Source organism: Myotis daubentonii, chromosome 17 (assembly GCF_963259705.1).
Source record: "Myotis daubentonii chromosome 17, mMyoDau2.1, whole genome shotgun sequence".
In the NCBI taxonomy this organism is placed as follows: domain Eukaryota; kingdom Metazoa; phylum Chordata; class Mammalia; order Chiroptera; family Vespertilionidae; genus Myotis; species Myotis daubentonii.
Genome location: NC_081856.1, coordinates 34,023,391 through 34,042,687, shown reverse-complemented (window position 1 = coordinate 34,042,687; position 19,297 = coordinate 34,023,391). Strand labels below are relative to the sequence as shown.

Here is a 19,297-nt window from a genome sequence, read left to right as displayed (position 1 = left end):
GGGGCTTATAGCAAAATTTAGTTGATCAGGTAGTAATTTTAAAAAAAAAACTATTTAAAATACACTTAACTATAGTTGTGCCCAGAAGCAGCCAGCTGGGACTTAGAGTTTCAATTATCATTCCTACAATTCCTTAAAACATAGGCCATGCTAATTCTTGTTCACTATTATACCCACATGAAGTAAAATGAATCTAGACTCTTGTACACATTTGAAACCAATCATAGACCTAAATATGTTCTAAAATTTCAGGAGAAATACAGCATTATCTTTTCTATCTTTGGATAAACAAATATTTATCAGACTACATAGAAAGCATTAACAATATATATTATTAATTAATTAGACTGTGTTAAAACTTAAAACTTCAGCTCATCAAAAGATAGTGTAATAAAATGAAAAAAGCAAGTCATAGATCTGAAGAAAAAATTTACAATGTATATATTTGTCAAAAATAGCATAAAGATTGCATCAAAAGGCATAACTCAATATCAAGACAAATCAAACAACCCGCTGATAAAGTAGACAAAATATTTGAACACACTACATAAGATATATGAATAAATGGTTAATAGCACTTTTTAAAAGTGTCCAATATTATTAATCATCACAGAAATGCAAAATAAAAACACAGTAAAGATCGACAACCTCAAATGTTGACAACAGTGTGTGCAGTTGTAACTCTCATAAAATGAAGCAACTACTTTGGAAACCTGTTTGGGAGTTTTTTGTGTGTTTATTTTCCTCTACAAAATTACATATATATACTCAATAACCCAATAATTCTACTTCTAAGTATTGTCCAAGACAAATGATGCATCCAAGAGAGGAGCTGTACATGAATGGTCATTGTGTCTTTATTTATAGTCCTCAAAGGAAAACAATTTAAAGGTTCATTAACAGGAGAATAAACAATTCATGGAATGAAATGTTACTCGGAAATAAAAAGTAAAAAACTGTTGACACATGCAAAAATGTGGAGGGATCTCAAAACCATTAAAAAACTATGGTACATTTACACAATGTAATACCAAGCAGCTGTAAAAAAAGAAGGATCTCTAAGCCTTTCAGACAGCATGGAGGGACCTGAAGAGTATTATGCTAAGCGAAATAAGCCAGTCAGAGAAAGACAAGTAACACATGATCTCACTCATATGTGGAATCTAATGAACAAAATAAACTGTTGAACAAAAAAGATCCAGAGTCATTGAAGCATGCAATAGACTGACTTATTTCAGAGGAAAAGGGCAGTGGAGGTGGGAGGGGGGAGCTGGAAGAGATTAACCAATGAACTTAGGATGGACAGGATGATATTTGGGGCTTACATTTCTTTGTTATGCGTGTTTTATATCTTTGTTATGCACGTTTTAAAATTTGTTTTTATTATTTATCTTACCATATTTTATTAAAAAATAGGCTTAAATTCATATTTGAATAGATAAACCCTGGTGATTACATACATATAGATTAACTAGAGGCCGGGTGCATGAAATTCATGCACCCCAAGGGCGGGGGGTTCCTCAGCACAGATAACAAGAGGGCACAGGCCAGGCCAAGGGACCCCCACTGGTGCATGATCAGGGCCAGGGAGGGACAGGGGAGGTTGGTCAGCAGGGAGGGACCTTGGGAGGGCTCCAGGGCGTGTGTGGCCCCTCTCACTCAGTCCCAATTAGCCGGACCCCAGCAGCAAGCTAACCTACCAGTCGAAGCATCTGCTCCCTGGTGGTCAGTGCACATCACAGCAACTGGTCGACTGGTTGGCTGTCTGCCCCCTGGGATCAGTGTACGTCACAGTGAGTGGTTGAGGGGCCTTAGCATATCATTAGTCTATTAGCTTTGATTGGTTAAATGGCTTACTAGACGACCAGACACTTAGCATATTAGGCTTCTATTATATAGAGTTATGAATTATATAGTATGCATTAAACATATTTTTAATGAGCATGAGCTCTGAACTGAGAAAAATCTGTGTTGCAATGATAATCCTGCCTCTTTCAACTTTCAACAGTATTAAACATGGACAAGTAACATAAGCCTCATTTTCCCAGTTGTAAAATAATGATAATAATAGAAATCTTTCACATTGTTTGAATAAGAAAAAAGTTAAATAATATAATGAATAAAAAATACTTAGCAGTGTTCAGTACAAGGGACTCAATAAATGCTGTGTTAGGTTATTGAGCTTTCATGACATTGTAATCCTCATAATATCTGTTAAGTGCTATTATTCCTTCATTTACAGATTAAGAAGCAAAGAATGAGGACAAAAAAATTGATTTGACCCATCTGACAAAGTCTTTTAACTTCCCAGGAGCCACAATTATTGTTTTTAAGGGGACAGCAGGGGTAAAATAAAAATGTGTTTTCATTTTCAAGGGGATCTAGAGAGAATAGATTTTTATACAAACCAAACCATCTAAATTGATAGTTAGAAACTGCCAGATAGCATTAAGAGAGCTTTATTTTTTTTTACACCACTTATAGAGCATATATTGCTACTATAAAAAATATGCAAAAGTCTTTATTTTTAAACTTGTATTGTGCACCATTTTAGCTGGCTTGACAGTTTGAGAATTATTTCTTTATTCTCTTACAGCCTGTAATATGATTGACTGTGTACAGGTGAAGGCAGACACTCACACGTCCACAGTACAACAGGCAAACAGAAACACACACACTGCACTGTCTGTTTACTATCTTGACTCGATGCTCTATCATTAACAAACAGCATCCAGCTTTTTAATGATAGTGACAATGATGATGAAATAACACTGTCAAGTAAGTCAGCCATACTGTATATTTTTTAATAGGGTGAATATTGAATGCCTTACACAGTGTAAAAAAAGAAGAGACTAGAAATACTCGAATGAATGTATCACACACAAAAATGCAAAAACAAAATCTCACCTGTAATCATTCCAGTGACCTTTGTCTTTGCATAGACATGTGGTTTGAAACAACAATGAGGGCATTTTTAACTGTCATTCTGACTGGAAACATAGCCAAGTATGTAAAAAACCTCTAATTCTTATAAGTTATCTGCTTAGAATATTTTAATTTGGAAATTTGAAAAACGGTTTACTACAGTTAAAGAAATATGTACACGCTTGGGTAAAATTTTAGGACTCAATGAAATATGTAATATCTGGCACTTTTAACTTGGTTGAATAAGAGTTCATCTATGCTTAGAAGGAATTTTTGTTAAGACAACAAAGATATTTATGTTTATATATTGTATTTGCCAAAAAGAAATTCTGAAGAACCACTGAAATAACAGACAGGGTGCCAGCATATTTCACCTCTGTCTTATCAGCTAGCTTAAAAGTAAATAATTTCATTTGTATGGACAGAAATGTGAATGTCCCAGTTGGTGACATAAAAGGGCCTATTTTTCAGATATTTATATTTATAAATCATACACATTATCTATAAATCATGTATTCTACTACTGTATGAATATTTATTTTAAGCATTTTGCATATTGTTATATATTAAAATTAGGTACATACCACTGAAAGACACATTTCCTGGAATGCATTCACTTTATCAAAAGTTATACCAATAAAGAATGAAGCCTTTAAATAAATATTTTAAAAACATAATACCTTTAGCCACTCTAAAGAGGTCACAATTCAATTAATATTAACTTTTTTGCAAGATAATATTAATATACCAGTATCATGAAGTCAGAGATTCTGAGTTAATTTATTCATGGGATAATATATTTCCAAATGAATAATACATGGTGTATATGACTTTATTATAATTGCACCACAAATATTAATCATCTTTTGTAAGATAAACTGCTTTTACTCATAAAATATTTTTTCTCCATTCTTCCATTCAAAATACACTAACCTTGTCCGAAAGTTCGTGGGATGAGGATGTCCATCATATAAGGATAAGTAGTCATATTCTTCTTCTAGAGCAAATGATTGAAAAACAATTTGTATTCTATTTCTTTCTTCTGCTATTATTACCCAAGTACAGTTTGCACCATTTGGATATCCATATGGGAAACCAGGGCTTTCTATAGTGCCATTAAGTCCTTTTAAAGTGCCACCACATGTATAAATAAATCCTGCAACAAAAAGACAAATAAACAGACATTAACACTATGTAAAACAAGAATAATCCAGATCTATTATTGTTTTTCCAAGATCAATGCTACAATCATTTTGGAAATGACAATTTTAGAGCTATGTAAATTATCAAATTTTTTTAAAAAGGTAAGACATAACTAGCAAAATTCTAGAAGATTTGTCATTTGTCATATACATTGTTTAGTAATTTTATACCAGTAGATAAAATGAAATCTTCCACATATGTGACTCATCATCTATTGCATGATTCAACAGACAAACACAGTTCTAGAACATGATATCTTCCCTGAGGTAGTTTCCAATCTACTTTTGGATTCCCATAACTGCATTGCTGAAAAAGGTGAAAGTATTAAGAACTACAAATTGGTAGTCACAAAATAGTCCCAGGAAAATAAAGCACAGCACAGGGAATATAGTAGTAACTGTGTTTGGGCCAGGTCGGTACTTGAAATATCAGGGGATCACATTGTAAAGTATATGATTGTCTAGCCACTATGATGTACATCTGAAGTGAATACAAAATAATATAGAATATAAATTATTACTGAAAAATAAAGTAAAAATAATGATTTTAGTATGCACTTTGGACCTTAAAAAAGTAACTCCAGTTTTTCTCGGTAAAGCATAACTCTTTTGGGTATCTATATCTCTACAATCTACTAATGTGTTTTAGGATAGTCTGTCCCACACTGATTCTAGCAGACTCAGACCTAAAAAATAAAAAGTAAAAAAAAAAAATCAATGCAATTGCTCTGTCATAAACCAGAGTAGTTGGTCCAAAATGAACACAATCCTAATTTAATTGCAACAAGTGAAACCTGATGTTGGAGAAAAAATATTTTAAGAAATTCAATCTGGGGCAACCGTCATCAGCCATCCTATAGATTTCACACTAGTTCTATTGGAGGTCTGAATTATTGAGAGTATGACTCTTGGAGAACTCTTTACCCAGGTATCATTTCCACATTTTGGGGTCAAACATGAAGCTTAAGTGCCATGAAAGTGTCATTCAGAGATACTGAGCTAATGCAGGGAAGAAGAAATTAGCTACTTCGGCGAATGTGGAATGTCATACTCCCCAAAGCATCTGTGTCTGGAAGTAGCTGTTGAAAATGCAAGCAACTTGGGGCTTCTCTCTCTGGGAAGAAATGAGTTTTTGTTTTATAGGCGGGCCTCTTTTAAAAGTGAGAAGACATGGAAACAACCAAAGTCCTTCTGTAGATGGTTGGATAAAGGAAATATGGTACATATATGCAATGCAATACTACCATAAGAAAAGATGAAATACTACCATTAGCAACAAAGTGGATGGATCTTGCTAAGCAAAATAAGTCAGACAGAAAAAGTGAAGAATCATATGATTTTAATCATATGTGGGATATAAAACTGAAAGCAACAAGTGAATAAATAAGAAAAAACAAAATCTCAGACACAGATAACAGTATGGTGCTTACTATAGGGAACACGGGTGGGGGTCGTAAAGGGTGATTGGGCCAAAAATATGGTGACAGATGGAGATTTGACTTCATATGGGGGTCACACAACACAATAAACTGTCATGTATCATAGAAATATACACTTGAAACCTATGTAATCTTATTCACCGATGTCACCTTAATAAGTTTAATTTTAAAAAAGAAACAAAAACAAAAAAAGTGTGAAGAACCTTGCAAGAAAGATGGCAAGCCGGATTGTAGATTGTGACAGACAGAGGCTGATTTGGGATGCTGCACGTTACCCCCACACTCTGTTCACAGAGCACCTTTTCATTGCTAGTTGACAATACTGACGAGTGCTGAGACCTATGGCTGGGGACTGGATGACTCAATATAGTCCTGTGCTCCCAACCATAGTCACTCCAGGAATCTACTCCAGTTATCTCCAGATAGGGCAAAGTTCTAAGCCTGGGATATTCACTGTGACATGAACCACAGGTCTTACGATGCTTTTGCCCTTTAAAAAACTTACTAAGAAGTTGAATAAGGTGGAAGTTTTTTTTTAAAAGCCAGTATTTGTGTGTATACATGTACTTTTGCTCAAACGCCAAATGTCAAATAGGGCATTTTATTATTTTCAAAGTAAAAAAAGGGAAAGGTCCCTTTTAAATTGCTTCTTGCAGAGCAATTACTGTGAAGCCTTAGGTTAATTAGCTATCACCTGTTTCTATTAGTTTTCTGCCTGAACAGCTTCCAATTTGAACTTCATAACTAAACGCAGGCATGAATCCCTTCATCTGCAAACTGATCTATGGGTGGTTTTATATGCTCTCAAGCCCCATAACCCTGACAGTTTTAGAAAAAGGACGTATGTCCTAAAATAACATGCTCAGCTTTGTCCACTAATTCCTCAAGGGCCTGTTGATTCATGCATTTGAATTACTTTCCTTTTTTTTTTATTCTCCAGGCAAACTAGAAATTATACCTTTTTCCAAGCTTTTTTATCTGGATTCTTCATTTCATTTTTTTTATATCTAAGCTTGTTTGATGAACATCACATTATTCATAATAAGATAGTACATTTTTCCCAACACAAAATAATCAGAAGTTACTAGATTTTTTTTAAAACTAAAATAAGCCCGAGTTGATTTGGCTCAGTAGCTAGAGGGTCGGCCTGCAGACTGAAGGGTCCTGGGTTCGACTCCCATCAAGGGCACATGTCCGGGGAAGGGAGCATGCAGGAGGCAGCCAATCAATGATTCTCTCTCATCATTGATGTTTCTGTCTCTCTCTTCCCCTCCCTTCCTCTCTGAAATCAATGAAAATATATATTTTTTAAAAAACTAAAATAAAATCTTCCCTCATTTACTTATGCTTCACAAGGTTAGTCATTGTTATGAACTTAGTGTTTATCATTCCAGGCCACCTCTGGACACACACTTATATAGGCATATTTTTATGCATTGTAGATATATTTAACATATGGAGTAAGTTATACTATGTACATTTTTCTGAATCTATTTATTTATTTTTGTAAAATATTGCTGATCCCCATGTGTACTTCTACTACATTCTTTTGTAATGACTACAGAGCTAGATGGCATAAGGTATGCCTGTACTATGATCTATTTAATAAATCTCCTATTGAAGGCTTTATTCTTTGTGGTTACAAAGTTGTAAAGAGGAACTTTAAATGTATATCCTTGTATACTTGTGTGAAATAGTCTTCAGATGGAATTCCAGAAATGGAACTGAAAGAGCCAAACTATCCTCAATAAATATAAAAAATTTTACTGCTATTACCAGGTTATGAAGTGTTTCCTACCTGCAACCCCAATTTTGGCAATACCAGATTTTTCACAAGGCAAATTTTGCAAGACAAAAAATGTTATGTATTTTATCTTGCATTTCTCTGATTCCTATGGAAATCAAATATCATATGCTTCTCATTCATTCATAATTCGAATTTTTGAATTGCCTCTCCATACCCTTAACATATTTTTTAAGGGATACACCACCTACACTCATTTCTCTTTTTGGACACAATTAATTTGGTTTCTGTTTATTGTTTGGTAATCCATGTTTGCCTTTTCTGAATGAAACAACAATTGCTTATTCTTTGTAACTCATTGCTCTCATAAATCCACAACTACCTATTGATCTTTAGAGTTCATGTGAAGCATTATCTCCTTTTCCATCCATCGCCTCTGATGATCTTGCTTCCACATTTGCTCATGTATTCATCACATATACCATGATTAAAAGGACATTACCTTAGAGCAGGGTGGGCAACCCCTGGCACGCGTGCCAAACATGGCACACCAGTAACTTTCACTGGCATGCAAAACCCTCTCTTATAATCTTCCATTTACAATTGTGAATCTTTGTTCTCAGTGATGAATTTTGTTACGTCACGTAATAGGAGTAGCCTGATGGATGAAAGTAGTAGCTCGTGCATATCTCTGAAGGTCATGAAATATAAACCTGATGTAAAATCTCTGTCATCAGTGATGCAGCATCAAAAGTCCCACTGATAATATCAAACGGAGGCATAAAGTTTTCTGTCGGACTATCACTGTGCATGTATACATTAAAAAATAAATGTATTTTTCATCATCATATACTGTGTTTTTGTCGCTTGAATGAATTTTATTATTTCTTCAAGGTTCTTCACATACGTTCAACTTAAGAGATATCAAGTAGGTGTAACATGTTCTCAAAAAATTAGGTTTGGCACGCAGAAGATTTTGAGTAGGAGATTTTGTTGGTTTTGGCACGCACTCACCAAAAGGTTGCCCACCCCTGCCTTAGAGTGTCTCTATGGAACTGACAAGCTACAATATGAGGAAGCAGGGAGATGCAGATCGCTATTACTTACAGAATGATTAGGGTAAGCACACTTTGCCATGAAAGCAAACTAATCAAGATAATTCACTATGTGTTTATGGAAAACATGACTCAAAAATTGGCATGGCAAATTTCCATAGATTTAGTCTTTAACAGTTTCTGAGTGCCTTACGTTGTATTTTTCACACCTTAACTGTTAATGTCCACTAAAATTAAACAGTTGATTTATTCTTGAAAAAAAATTACAATGTATAAGAATTGGTTCACGTTGTCAACAAGAGTTTTATTAACAATATATATTTTAAATGTTTGCTCTTTTTTGGATGCCACATATTACCTTTCCTATACAGTAGAGAATTGTGCAAAGAGTATTTGTACAGTATTTTAAGGGATGTGCTTAAATATATTTTATTCTACTTTGTGATAACCAAGTTCCATGATAGACCAACATTTACATTTATATTTACTTTTTACCTTTCTCACACTTGTGTTTATTTATTACAATCTGGATTTTGTGCCCAATTATATTAACATGGCTCTTTTTTGTTCTTCATCAAGAGTTCACTTTTCTTATAGAGAGATAGCACTTGTGTGATAAAGACTTATAAAGTAAAAAACTTAACAGTCAGAATATCCTTTTTTATTTTGGTAAACAACACATAATATGAAGTCTATCCTCTTACCAATTTTGAAAGGTACAGTATTGTTAACTCTATGTACATTGTATAGCAGATCTCTAGAACTTTATCATCTTGCATGAATGAAATGCTATGCCCATTAAACAATAACTTCTAATCTTCCCATCATCCTATTCCCTGGCAACCACCATTCTACTTTCTGCTTCTATGAATTTGAATAATTTAGATACTTTATAGGCATAGAGTAATTCAGTGTTTGCCTTTCTGTGACTGGTTTACTTCACTTAGCTTAATAACCTCAAGATTCAACCATGTTGTGGAATGTGACAGAATTTCCTTTTTTTTAAGCTAATTTCAATTGCATATGTATACCTCTGTTTCTTTATTCACCCTTAAATGGATATTTAGATTGTCCCCTACTTCTTGGCTATCATGGATACTATGTCAATGGGCATGAAAGTGCATTTATCTCTTTGAGATCCTGATTTCAACTCCTTTGGATAAATACTATGCATACATGGGATTGCTGGGTTATATGGTAGGCTGCTTTTAATTTATTGAGGAACCTTCATATTGCTTTCCATAGCAGCTGCATCCTTTTCCACTCTCACAACAGTGCACAAGGATTTCAAAATCTCCACATACACAGCAATTCTTATTTTCTGTTTGTTTGTTTATTTCTTTTGGATGTTTTGAATGATGGCTATCCTAACAGATGTGAGAATATCTCATTGTGGTTTGAATTTGCATTTTCCTGATATTTAGTGATGTTCAGCATGTTTTCTTAGACATGTTGTCCATTTAGTATGTCTTTTTTTGACAAATGTCTAAGTCCTATACCCATTTAATTGTGTTAATTGCTTTTAGTTGGGAATTACAGTTGGTGTCCTAGCCAGTAGACCATTGCCCAAACCAATGCCAAGAAGCTTGACCCCTATATTAGTCGTAACCCTAAAGGGTAAAATGTGTGTCCATGTTTATTAGGGTAAATTATACATTAATACTAATCACCTCCTGAACAAAGTCAGGACATCAGAGCATTATAAGTCTACCTCTTTCCCTTAATGTTTGTACTACTGTTTTTGTAGACTTTAGTTATACACCCTCTCAGCATCTATTTTCAAACAACATAATTTTTCATTCTAAAAGCCTATGTCAAAACAATATCACAATAATCAACTGACATATTCATTCTGGCAAAAATAATTCAAAGGGAATTCAATAGTTCAAGGCACTATCATTCACTGAGCATGGGAGACTCCTTCTCTCCAATCAAGTACTAAAATAATAAAATTATTGTGAGGAATACACAAGAAAATCATCACAAAGCATAGAAATTATAAAATAATTTATGTGATGTGACAATAAATACTGCTTTAATGATCTTATGCTTTGCCATGGTTAAGAATACAAACAGGTATTATGTTCTCTACTGTTTATAGTGAATTTATAGCTTTGGGGTACTAGTGGAGAAATACAAGATTTGGTGGTGTCTTAACATTTAACTTGCTTTTCCACCACTTCTTCTTTATGACAAAATAAAGATACCATGGACAATAAAATTATTCCAGATTATTATATTTGGGGGTACTGTTAATTCCATCTCCCTTCTCCTCACACTTGACAAAATCCAGAGAGAGGTGTCCTATAGTCCTCCGGACGTGAGCTGCCTGTCTTATTTATTTAATGAACAATACTATTTTTAAAAAATCTTTGCAAGAAAGTGCTGAGCTGGAAAGAGCAGAGAAAATATTTCTATACCAATAAAGTGACTGAAAGGCATTCAGGTTGTATTTTCCAACTTATCTTCCTTTTGACATTTACTTTTCTTCACTGCAAGCAGCAATAATATGATTTCCTTTTTTTCCCCTTCTTATTATTACCTTACACATGTTAACCTAGTGCTAATAATAATGGTTCTGTGTATTATCTTCTTCCACACCTCTGTGGATTTTTCTTTAGGCCTAGAGTCACCATTTACTTTAGAAGGAACAGTACATTGAAAGGCATGTAAAGGTGAAAACCAGGCTTTCTGTGATTCCAAAGAGCAGTTATAGCCCTTGGCACATCAACAAACAAATCATAAGGACTTCTGAATTCTCTTGTAGGCTTTCTTCCACGCACTGTTTGAAGGCAGTGAGAGTATGAGTGGCAGCTAAGATGATATTGCCATTCTAAGGGACTCAATTCTGCAGATGACGTAGTAAAGGGGAACAAAAGGAGGGGAGAGATAAATTGCTGTTGAATGGGTTTTCACACCACTGAAAGTGTATTTCAGTTTAACGCTAGTGACAGTCCAGCTCCAACCTGCTGACAGATGGCTGCTAGCAGGAAGATATATTTGAGACTTACTGTCAAGATACAAGCTTTCATATTAACCAAAGAACAGTTTTCTAAAGAGTATTTCAAAGGATGATGAAAAAAAAGAGAAATGATATTTAACACATACGTTGTGAAAAGAATATCTGAGAACCCAAAGCAGGGCCTACGTTGGCAAAGGGAAGATAACTACATTTCCTAGGAGTGAATACCTCCAAGAAAACAGTAAATCCTTAAGAAAGAGGGTCGGTGTTGGGCTTGGGCATTATGAAGATAAGAGAGCGCACTGAAAACGGCAAAAGTCACCAAATAAGTACAACTGAGAAAGATTTTTGCCTCAGGTTCTCTCACCAGAAAATTAGAAAAGAGGAAGCGTGAGGGTAATTTTAATGTGTCCTGACCACAATATGCATTTAGCAAATACTGATATCTATTCACTGGAAACTTAAAGATTAAAGGCAATTATTAATTGATACGTGTGCACAGCGCTCTTCTAAATTGTGTAACATGCATGACGTTCACCCATAGATTTAATCACAGCACTTTGAGGCACCTACTATTGTTATTCTCATTTTGCGGAAAAGAAAGTAGAAGCACAGAGAGTTTACATTATTTCTCAAGGTCACACAGCTTTAATTGGTAGTAGACCCTTATCTCAAACAGAGGCCAAGTGAACCCATGGCCCTTGCTCTGAGATAGTTAGTGCAGCTTCCTATATAAAATAAGAAGTGATCAGATGACTCCCTTTACCAGAGCACACAGCTTTGGGAAGCAAGGGTGAGGATGAAAAGAGACAGTTTATCAATTATAACAAAATCAACCCTGGATATCAAAGGGGTTGGTGTTTCTGGAAAGAGGAGCAGTGAGGAGCTACATCCAGATTGTCCTCATATTCAGTTAAAAAGGTTTTAATATTCCAAATACATAACATAATTGAACCAAAAAAATTATTCATAGAATGCCCAAAGACACAGTTTTGTTTATTTGTTTGTGCTTTTGCTTTGTTTTTGATAATGGGGAGGTAGTACTGGTCATGGTGTGTGTGTGTGTGTGTGTGTGTGTGTGTGTGTGTGTGTGTATGTATTTTAGGGTTATGTTTATTTATATCAGTCTACTTCAATTGTAAGCTTACCTGTATCATATAGATTTCTCAGTGTGTTTATAAATTAAACTACATTCATTTTAAGACTCTTAACCAATATAAAGTCCATATGACTTTGCCTCATTCAAATAGATAATTTTCTATACAACTGCAATATATATTTATTAGTATCATATCCTGAATAGTGTTACTAGTTTACTACTCTTTGATTTAGAATATAGGATGTCCAGTTTAAATGACCATGAGGAGTCAGTGAAAAGGGAAGAATGATAGACTTCTCTAGTCCTTCTGAAATAAAATGATCACCTTACCCCAGAAATAAAAGTTTTCTAGAACCTCACAATTACAATTTTTGTTGTAAGGTAGAGGGTTTCTTACTGCCCTCACAAAATCAATGACTCTTCAACTCCATCATTTGTTTTATCTACTTTACCCATTTCTAACATTGACCAGCACATGTGCCAAAGGGACATATAATCCACTCCTTTTAATGTTTCTCATCAGAAAATATTAGATTATAAAGAGATTTTCCTCCCTATGTGGGATTATTATAAAATGTATGTCTTATAGCAAAAGAATTTTATCATCACTGTTGAAACTGGAGAATGTACAAAGAACAGCATAGATCAGCCGTGGGCAAACTACGGCCCGCGGACCGGGGCCGGCCCGTTTGAAATGAATAAAACTAAAAAAAAAAAAGACCGTACCCTTTTATGTAATGATGTTTACTTTGAATTTATATTAGTTCACACAAACACTCCATCCATGCTTTTGTTCCGGCCCTCCGGTCCAGTTTAAGAACCCATTGTGGCCCTCGAGTCAAAAAGTTTGCCCACCCCTGGCATAGATGTTTAATGCATTTATAGAGATATCTAAGCCATATGTCTCAAGAATATTTCATGGGCATATGCAATGAAAAAATAATTTCTCCTATGCCTATATTAAATTGTCAGTCTGAGGAATAACCTGTTCTGTAAGCATTTATAAGTTACCATATACCCTTAAATTTATATTACCTACTTCAAAGAAGATAATAATTAGAAAAAAGTAATATCTGTTCAGAGATGATCTGCAAAATGGGCTAGCACCAATGATGCAGTATAGTAGAACGTTTCCAAATAATTCCTCCCATCCCTACATCTTCATGTCACCCATCCAGAAGTGAAGTCTGTTTTTCCTCCTTGAATCGGGCAGGCTGTTTGAATCGCTTTTTCTAATAGAATGCAGCTGAAGTCTGTGCCAGTTCTGGGCCTAGCTCTTGGGAAGCCTGACAGTTTCCAATTTCAGTCTTGGAGCCTTTGGCCACCATGTCATAAATCAAACTCCTTGCTGAACAAAGACACAACCAATCACAGTCTTTCAGCAATCCGAGAAGAGGTCCAGGACATGTGTGTAAAGCAATTTTGGATTTTGTAGTCCCAACTGGGGTCCTAGGTTAGGCAGACCAGACCACACCAGAGTGACCCCTGGCCACACCACATAGAAGAGAAGAACCAGTCAGCAGAGCCCAGACAGCCCAAAGAATGGTGAGAGATAAAACACCATTTTTGTTTTAAGCCACTAAATTTTGGATATAATTTCTTTTCCAGCTTTAAATAACTAAAACATATCAAAAACCAAGAGATAATAATTAAATGGAAAAAATTAACTTCAGACTCTCCTGGGAAATTCCAGACCCTACAATAAAGCTGTTTCTCCAAAGACAACATGATAATAACTATTGGCATACATAAGGAGAGTTATATTTCAAGAGTCAACAATTACTATTTAAATGAATTGAAGTCACCTAAATTAATTGAGAACTGACATCCAATTTTCATTCTCTTTTTAAATTTATTTTTCTAAGTCACTTTTTTAATGTCACTTAAAGCTATTCCATTCTTTTCAACCTCACTTGTAAGATAAAGACTAGACCCTTCACACTTCTCTCAAGGATTACTAGGAACCCTTATTCCCCATACCTCCTATATAACTCCTCTCCAATGTATTTGTAACTCCTAATTTGCTGCTTTCTAAAATTAGTTAAAAATCATACCTAACCTAATATTCTTCAATGGCTTTCCATTATCTTAAGAATAAATTCCACATCCATGGCAGGACTTTCAAGCCCTCTACTATCTGACTCTTGGTTTTTTTTCCCTGTTCTTAATTTGTGTCACCCCTCTCATTTAAATCAAGACTTCAGTCATAGTAAGCCTCCATGCCTTTGCATCTGCTGTTACCTCTCCCAATTTTTCCCTTTTCCCCTGTAACCCTATTATGTATGTTAAAAAACAACAACTTTGAACCATGTACTGCACCTTTAAAATACTGTGTCACTTAGCGCATATACCATCGCAGCACTGGCCACACTCCATTAGTGTGCTTCCTAAGTACTGGAGGGTGGCTTTTAGTTCTTTCTCCCAGCATCTAGCTTAGTACCAAGAATGCTAGCCAATGCAGTGCTTGTTGGGTGAATCAGTGGATAATAAATGAAATGGATAACACATGAGAAAATCCGATATAATAAACTAATATGCAAATCAACCAAATGGCAGAATGACCGGTCACTATGACGTGCACTGACCACCAGGGGGCAGACACTCAACACAGGAGCTGCCCCCTGGTAGTCAGTGTGCTCCCACAGGGGGAGCGCCGCTCAGCCAGAAGCCAGGCTCACGGCTGGCAAGCGCAGCGGCGGTGGCAGGGCTAAGGATGTCCAACTGAAGGCTTAGGTCTGCTACCCAAGGCACCCAGACTGCAAGAGGGCACAGGCCAGGTTGGGGGACACCCTGCCTCCCCCCCCCCCCGAGTGCACGAATTTCATGCACAGGGCCTCTAGTATTTTATAAAGTTAGAAGTACTTTGCAAATATTATTTTGATAATTTCTACATACAGATTGTAAAAATATTTCCTATAAGAGTAGACTGAAATCAGATTAGTAAAATTACTGTATCTGGGGAAAGTGGGAAGTAGTTACATATACATACACTAGAAGTAGCCTGAAGGTTGCCTGTAAAATAAATATAAAATACATTTATATTTAAATACATTAAGAAATAATGAAAATAAAAATCAATGTAATGACTGGGAAGTGATAATTTACCTTATATTGTATTTGTCCAAAGAAATTATTTGATCATGGTAGTTTTAAAAATGATTTGGAAAAAATGGAGATAAGTAAAGGTAAATTAGTTATATTGAATAGAATGAGAAGCATGTATTTAAATTAAGCAATATTTTATTAAGTCACAAAATTGAATTTATTTACTATTACAATAAGACAATATTGAATGCAGCTGTTGCGTGATCCATAAACTCCAGGCATTGTACTAAGTGCTCTGCAGACATTACCAACTTTAATTCTTAGGAAAATCTATGAGACAAGAATGAGCATCCTCCTTGCAAATGTGGAAATTAAAATTTAACACATTTTTTGTGTTAAAAAATGGCAGAGCCATGGCGAGATTTCTGGTTTAACCCTTGGTTTCTTGTCAACGATGAGAATGAAAAACAGAATAAAACTGTGGAATTTCCTGCATACAAGAATTTTATTTTAAAAATTACAATTTTCTCTTCAATCGCTTAATAATTTCTATTTATTACATGAACACTAATCCTTTTAGCACCATGATTTTACTTTTGCTTCCATGAATGTTTGTCACTTCAAAAGTCACATTCCTTAGAAATAACAGCTATTTCTTACATATTTTACAGTTTACTACTTGCCATTCAATGGCCATATAAAAGCACCTGTGTGTGTAGAGGGTTGACTAGTGTCCCTTAAAAACACATATTTTCACCCTCAGAATGTGACATGATTTGGGGAATTAGCATATTTTCAGATATTACTAATGTGCGGATCTCACGAGGAGATCATCCTGTATTATTTGGGGCCCTAAATCCAATGACCGTTATCCTTAGATGCCAGGGTTCATGTCCCAGCATCAAGAAGGGTTCAGGAATCTGAAGAAGGCTGTGGGTAGATGACATAGGAATCCAGAGACTAATAAAGAGTCCGGAGACAAGATATAATTTTGAAAGGCATTGGGGGTCAGAGGAGCTTAGCTAAAGGAACTAAGAACGAAGATCTTAAGTCTAAGGTTTTAGGTTCTCTCTCTTCATCCCCAGGACCCCATGCTTTTTATTAACACAATTTGTCCTGAGGCGAGGTGGAGATATACACTTCAAAGGGTCAGGGTTTGGTACAGAGTCCATTGTCAGAATGGGGGAATTAGCCTACGGCTGTTCAGGTGTTTGGCCAGTAGGAGGCAATAACATGTAGATTAAGATGCCCAACTGTCTGGCAGCCACAATCAGTTTCCTGTTCAGGTTTGGGGAAACGCCTTCAGCCATTCCCAACAGGTGACTGCATGTGTGACTCAACCCTGTTGAGTCCCCAAGTCTCATCAACCTTTTGATGAAACTCTTGAAATGATGACATGCTGGAATTGGTCTCTGGCACTTAGAGAAAGGAAGACAGCCAGAGGCACAGAGAAGGCCATGTGAAAATGGGTGCAGAGAGGTTAGAATCATGCTATCCATCAAAACAACTCATGGCGTCCCAGGTCTGGTAGAGGCAATGACGGGCTCTCCCCTGGAGCCTTAGGAGGCAGCACAGTCCTGCCTATGCTGCAGTTTCAGACGTCTAGACCCCAGAACTGTGAGAGAATGGGTTTCTGGGTGTTTTTGTGTGTGTGTGTTTAACTGCCAAGTGCATTGTAATTGTTCCTGGAGCCCTAGAAAACTAATAGAGCACCTATTTCCCATTTCTGCACACCTGCCCTGGGCAATGTTATGCCGAGGGCCAAAACAGCACACGAATGCCTTCGTTGTTTACACGCAGTGCTCAGTGAAGGTTCTCTTGAGGGGGTGACATTTAAGATTATACCAGGGGTATTTCAAATAGGAGGGAACTGACAATAAGATGACTGCAAGGAATAGACAATATACAAAGATGAGAAGGAACTTAACGAGTGTTTGCAGGACAAGAAGGAGACCGGTGTGGCTCAAGTGCGGTAGATAGGGAACACAGGTGGGTTTGGGGGATGTAAAAAGAGGCCAGATCATGTACCAGTAGGTCTTTGTACAGTTTATCGAGGACATTGCCTTGCATTTTCAGTTCAATGGAAAGCCATAAAGCGATTTCATATTTTCTGTGGAAGTGTAAAGGAGACACAAGCTGAGGAATGCATGATCCCAATTTGTGTTTTAAAGTGGTGATATGAAGTACTGGCATGAGGAGAGCAAACCAGAAGTGAAAAGGGTGGAAGGAGGGGGATGCGGAAATAGGCTTTTGCAATTATCTAGGAGAGGAAACTGGGTTTTCCCGTAGAAGCAATGATAATTGAGACACCTTGGAGGGATTTTGTGAATGTCCTACTCCCCATGTTGATAGATAAGAGAAAAGGAAAGTGAAACATCAAATCTCTGCACTGAGATACTGGGGACATAAGAGGGTTACAACACCAGTAACTTGGCATGGAGCGAATTAGTTGGTAGGTGATAAGTACAGAAACTTTATTGCAAGCAGAAAAAACTATTGTAAGCAGATACTATCTCTAAAACTATAATTCTAAATTCCTAACACTCTGTCCCTCCTGGTGCGGAGGGACATAGGGGTCCCCTAAGCAGGGTGACCGCTGTCTTGAGGCATTATAAGGCTGTGGCTCTTTGTCTCTTCATGACCCTTTCTAATTGGGCTCTTCCCCCAACTTAGGACCCCCATGCTTTCCTCATTGGTCACTCTGCTAAGGCCGAAGACCGCATGGCCCCTCCTTCTTACCCCTATTTGCAACATTCCTCTATCCTCTGTGAAAACATGTTTCCTTTGTCCCAATATTCTGTGTCTATTCTTAGTCCTTCACATATTCATCTGATCTGTTTGAGTTGGAGTTACTTTTGATCTACCTTATGGTACCTAGCAACCTTACCCCGCCACGCCTTGGGACTGAAACCGCTGGCTTCTCTGCTCAGAAGAGTAAAGCAGCTTCTTTTTTTCTTTTTTTTTTTTTTACTCTTGGCCAGAGACTTATTACCTTTATGGCTCTCCCAGCTGTTCAGGCCAGAGATATCTCTATCCTTTCCTGTCTCAAGTCAGCTAGAAAATGTTCCTCAGAGGAAGAGATTCTTATATGTATGAATAAGAGTGGCTTACTGATTTTAAAAATATCTCATATGAATGTGGGAAACAAGAGGCTGGAGGGAGAAGGGTTGATAAAGTATTTTTGTTCTAAACGCTCTTCTAACAAGACCAATTTTCTGTTGAGCTCTGTTTATATCCCTTTGACTATAAAGAATAGTAATTATGATCAGCACTGACACACTAAATTATTCAATTGCCTCAAAGTTGTTAACCTCACATTCTTCCCCCCCCCACCCCCACCCCACCCCCCCCCCCCCACCCCCCGTGCCCATTTAGGACCATTTTCTGCACCAAGACATTTTTAGATTTGTTTCAAATTTGGCATTATTTTGTTCCAAGTGAGTTTATTCAAAACTTCTTTCACTTCTTCCTGGCAATATTTTCGCTTTTCTCCCCAGTTCTACATAATGACCTTATAAGGGTTCTCTTAAGGTGGATTCACTCTTTAGGCAAGGTTCCTTATCAGTTTTTCACACTTACTAGAGAGGACATTTTTCTTCACCCTGAATCATGTAATGGTTCTCTCTATAAATAGTTTTCTGTGATTTTGAGTCGAGCTATTCCTTTTTTTTTTTTTTTTTTTTTTTTTTATCGCTGGCTGGAGTATACCTTTTAAGAATTACTTCATTTTTTTAAAAAAAAGATATTTTTCTGCTTGTCTCAGTGACCTACTTTCCTTTTTAAAACTCTCCACTAACTTGTTTCCCTTGTCCCCAAGCTTTCTCAT

At 36.3% G+C, this 19,297-nt stretch overlaps 1 protein-coding gene across 2 annotated transcripts in view; it reads right to left on the bottom strand.

Annotated features, from left to right (window-relative positions):
• CSMD3 (CUB and Sushi multiple domains 3) overlaps window positions 1–19,297 on the bottom strand; it is an 886,927-nt gene that overhangs the window by 781,801 nt on the left and 85,829 nt on the right. For both annotated transcript variants that reach the window (XM_059671887.1, XM_059671888.1), the window contains exon 2: window positions 3,859–4,081. In XM_059671887.1, the coding sequence (XP_059527870.1) occupies window positions 3,859–4,081 (223 nt within the window). The remainder of the gene's footprint in view (window positions 1–3,858; window positions 4,082–19,297) is intronic.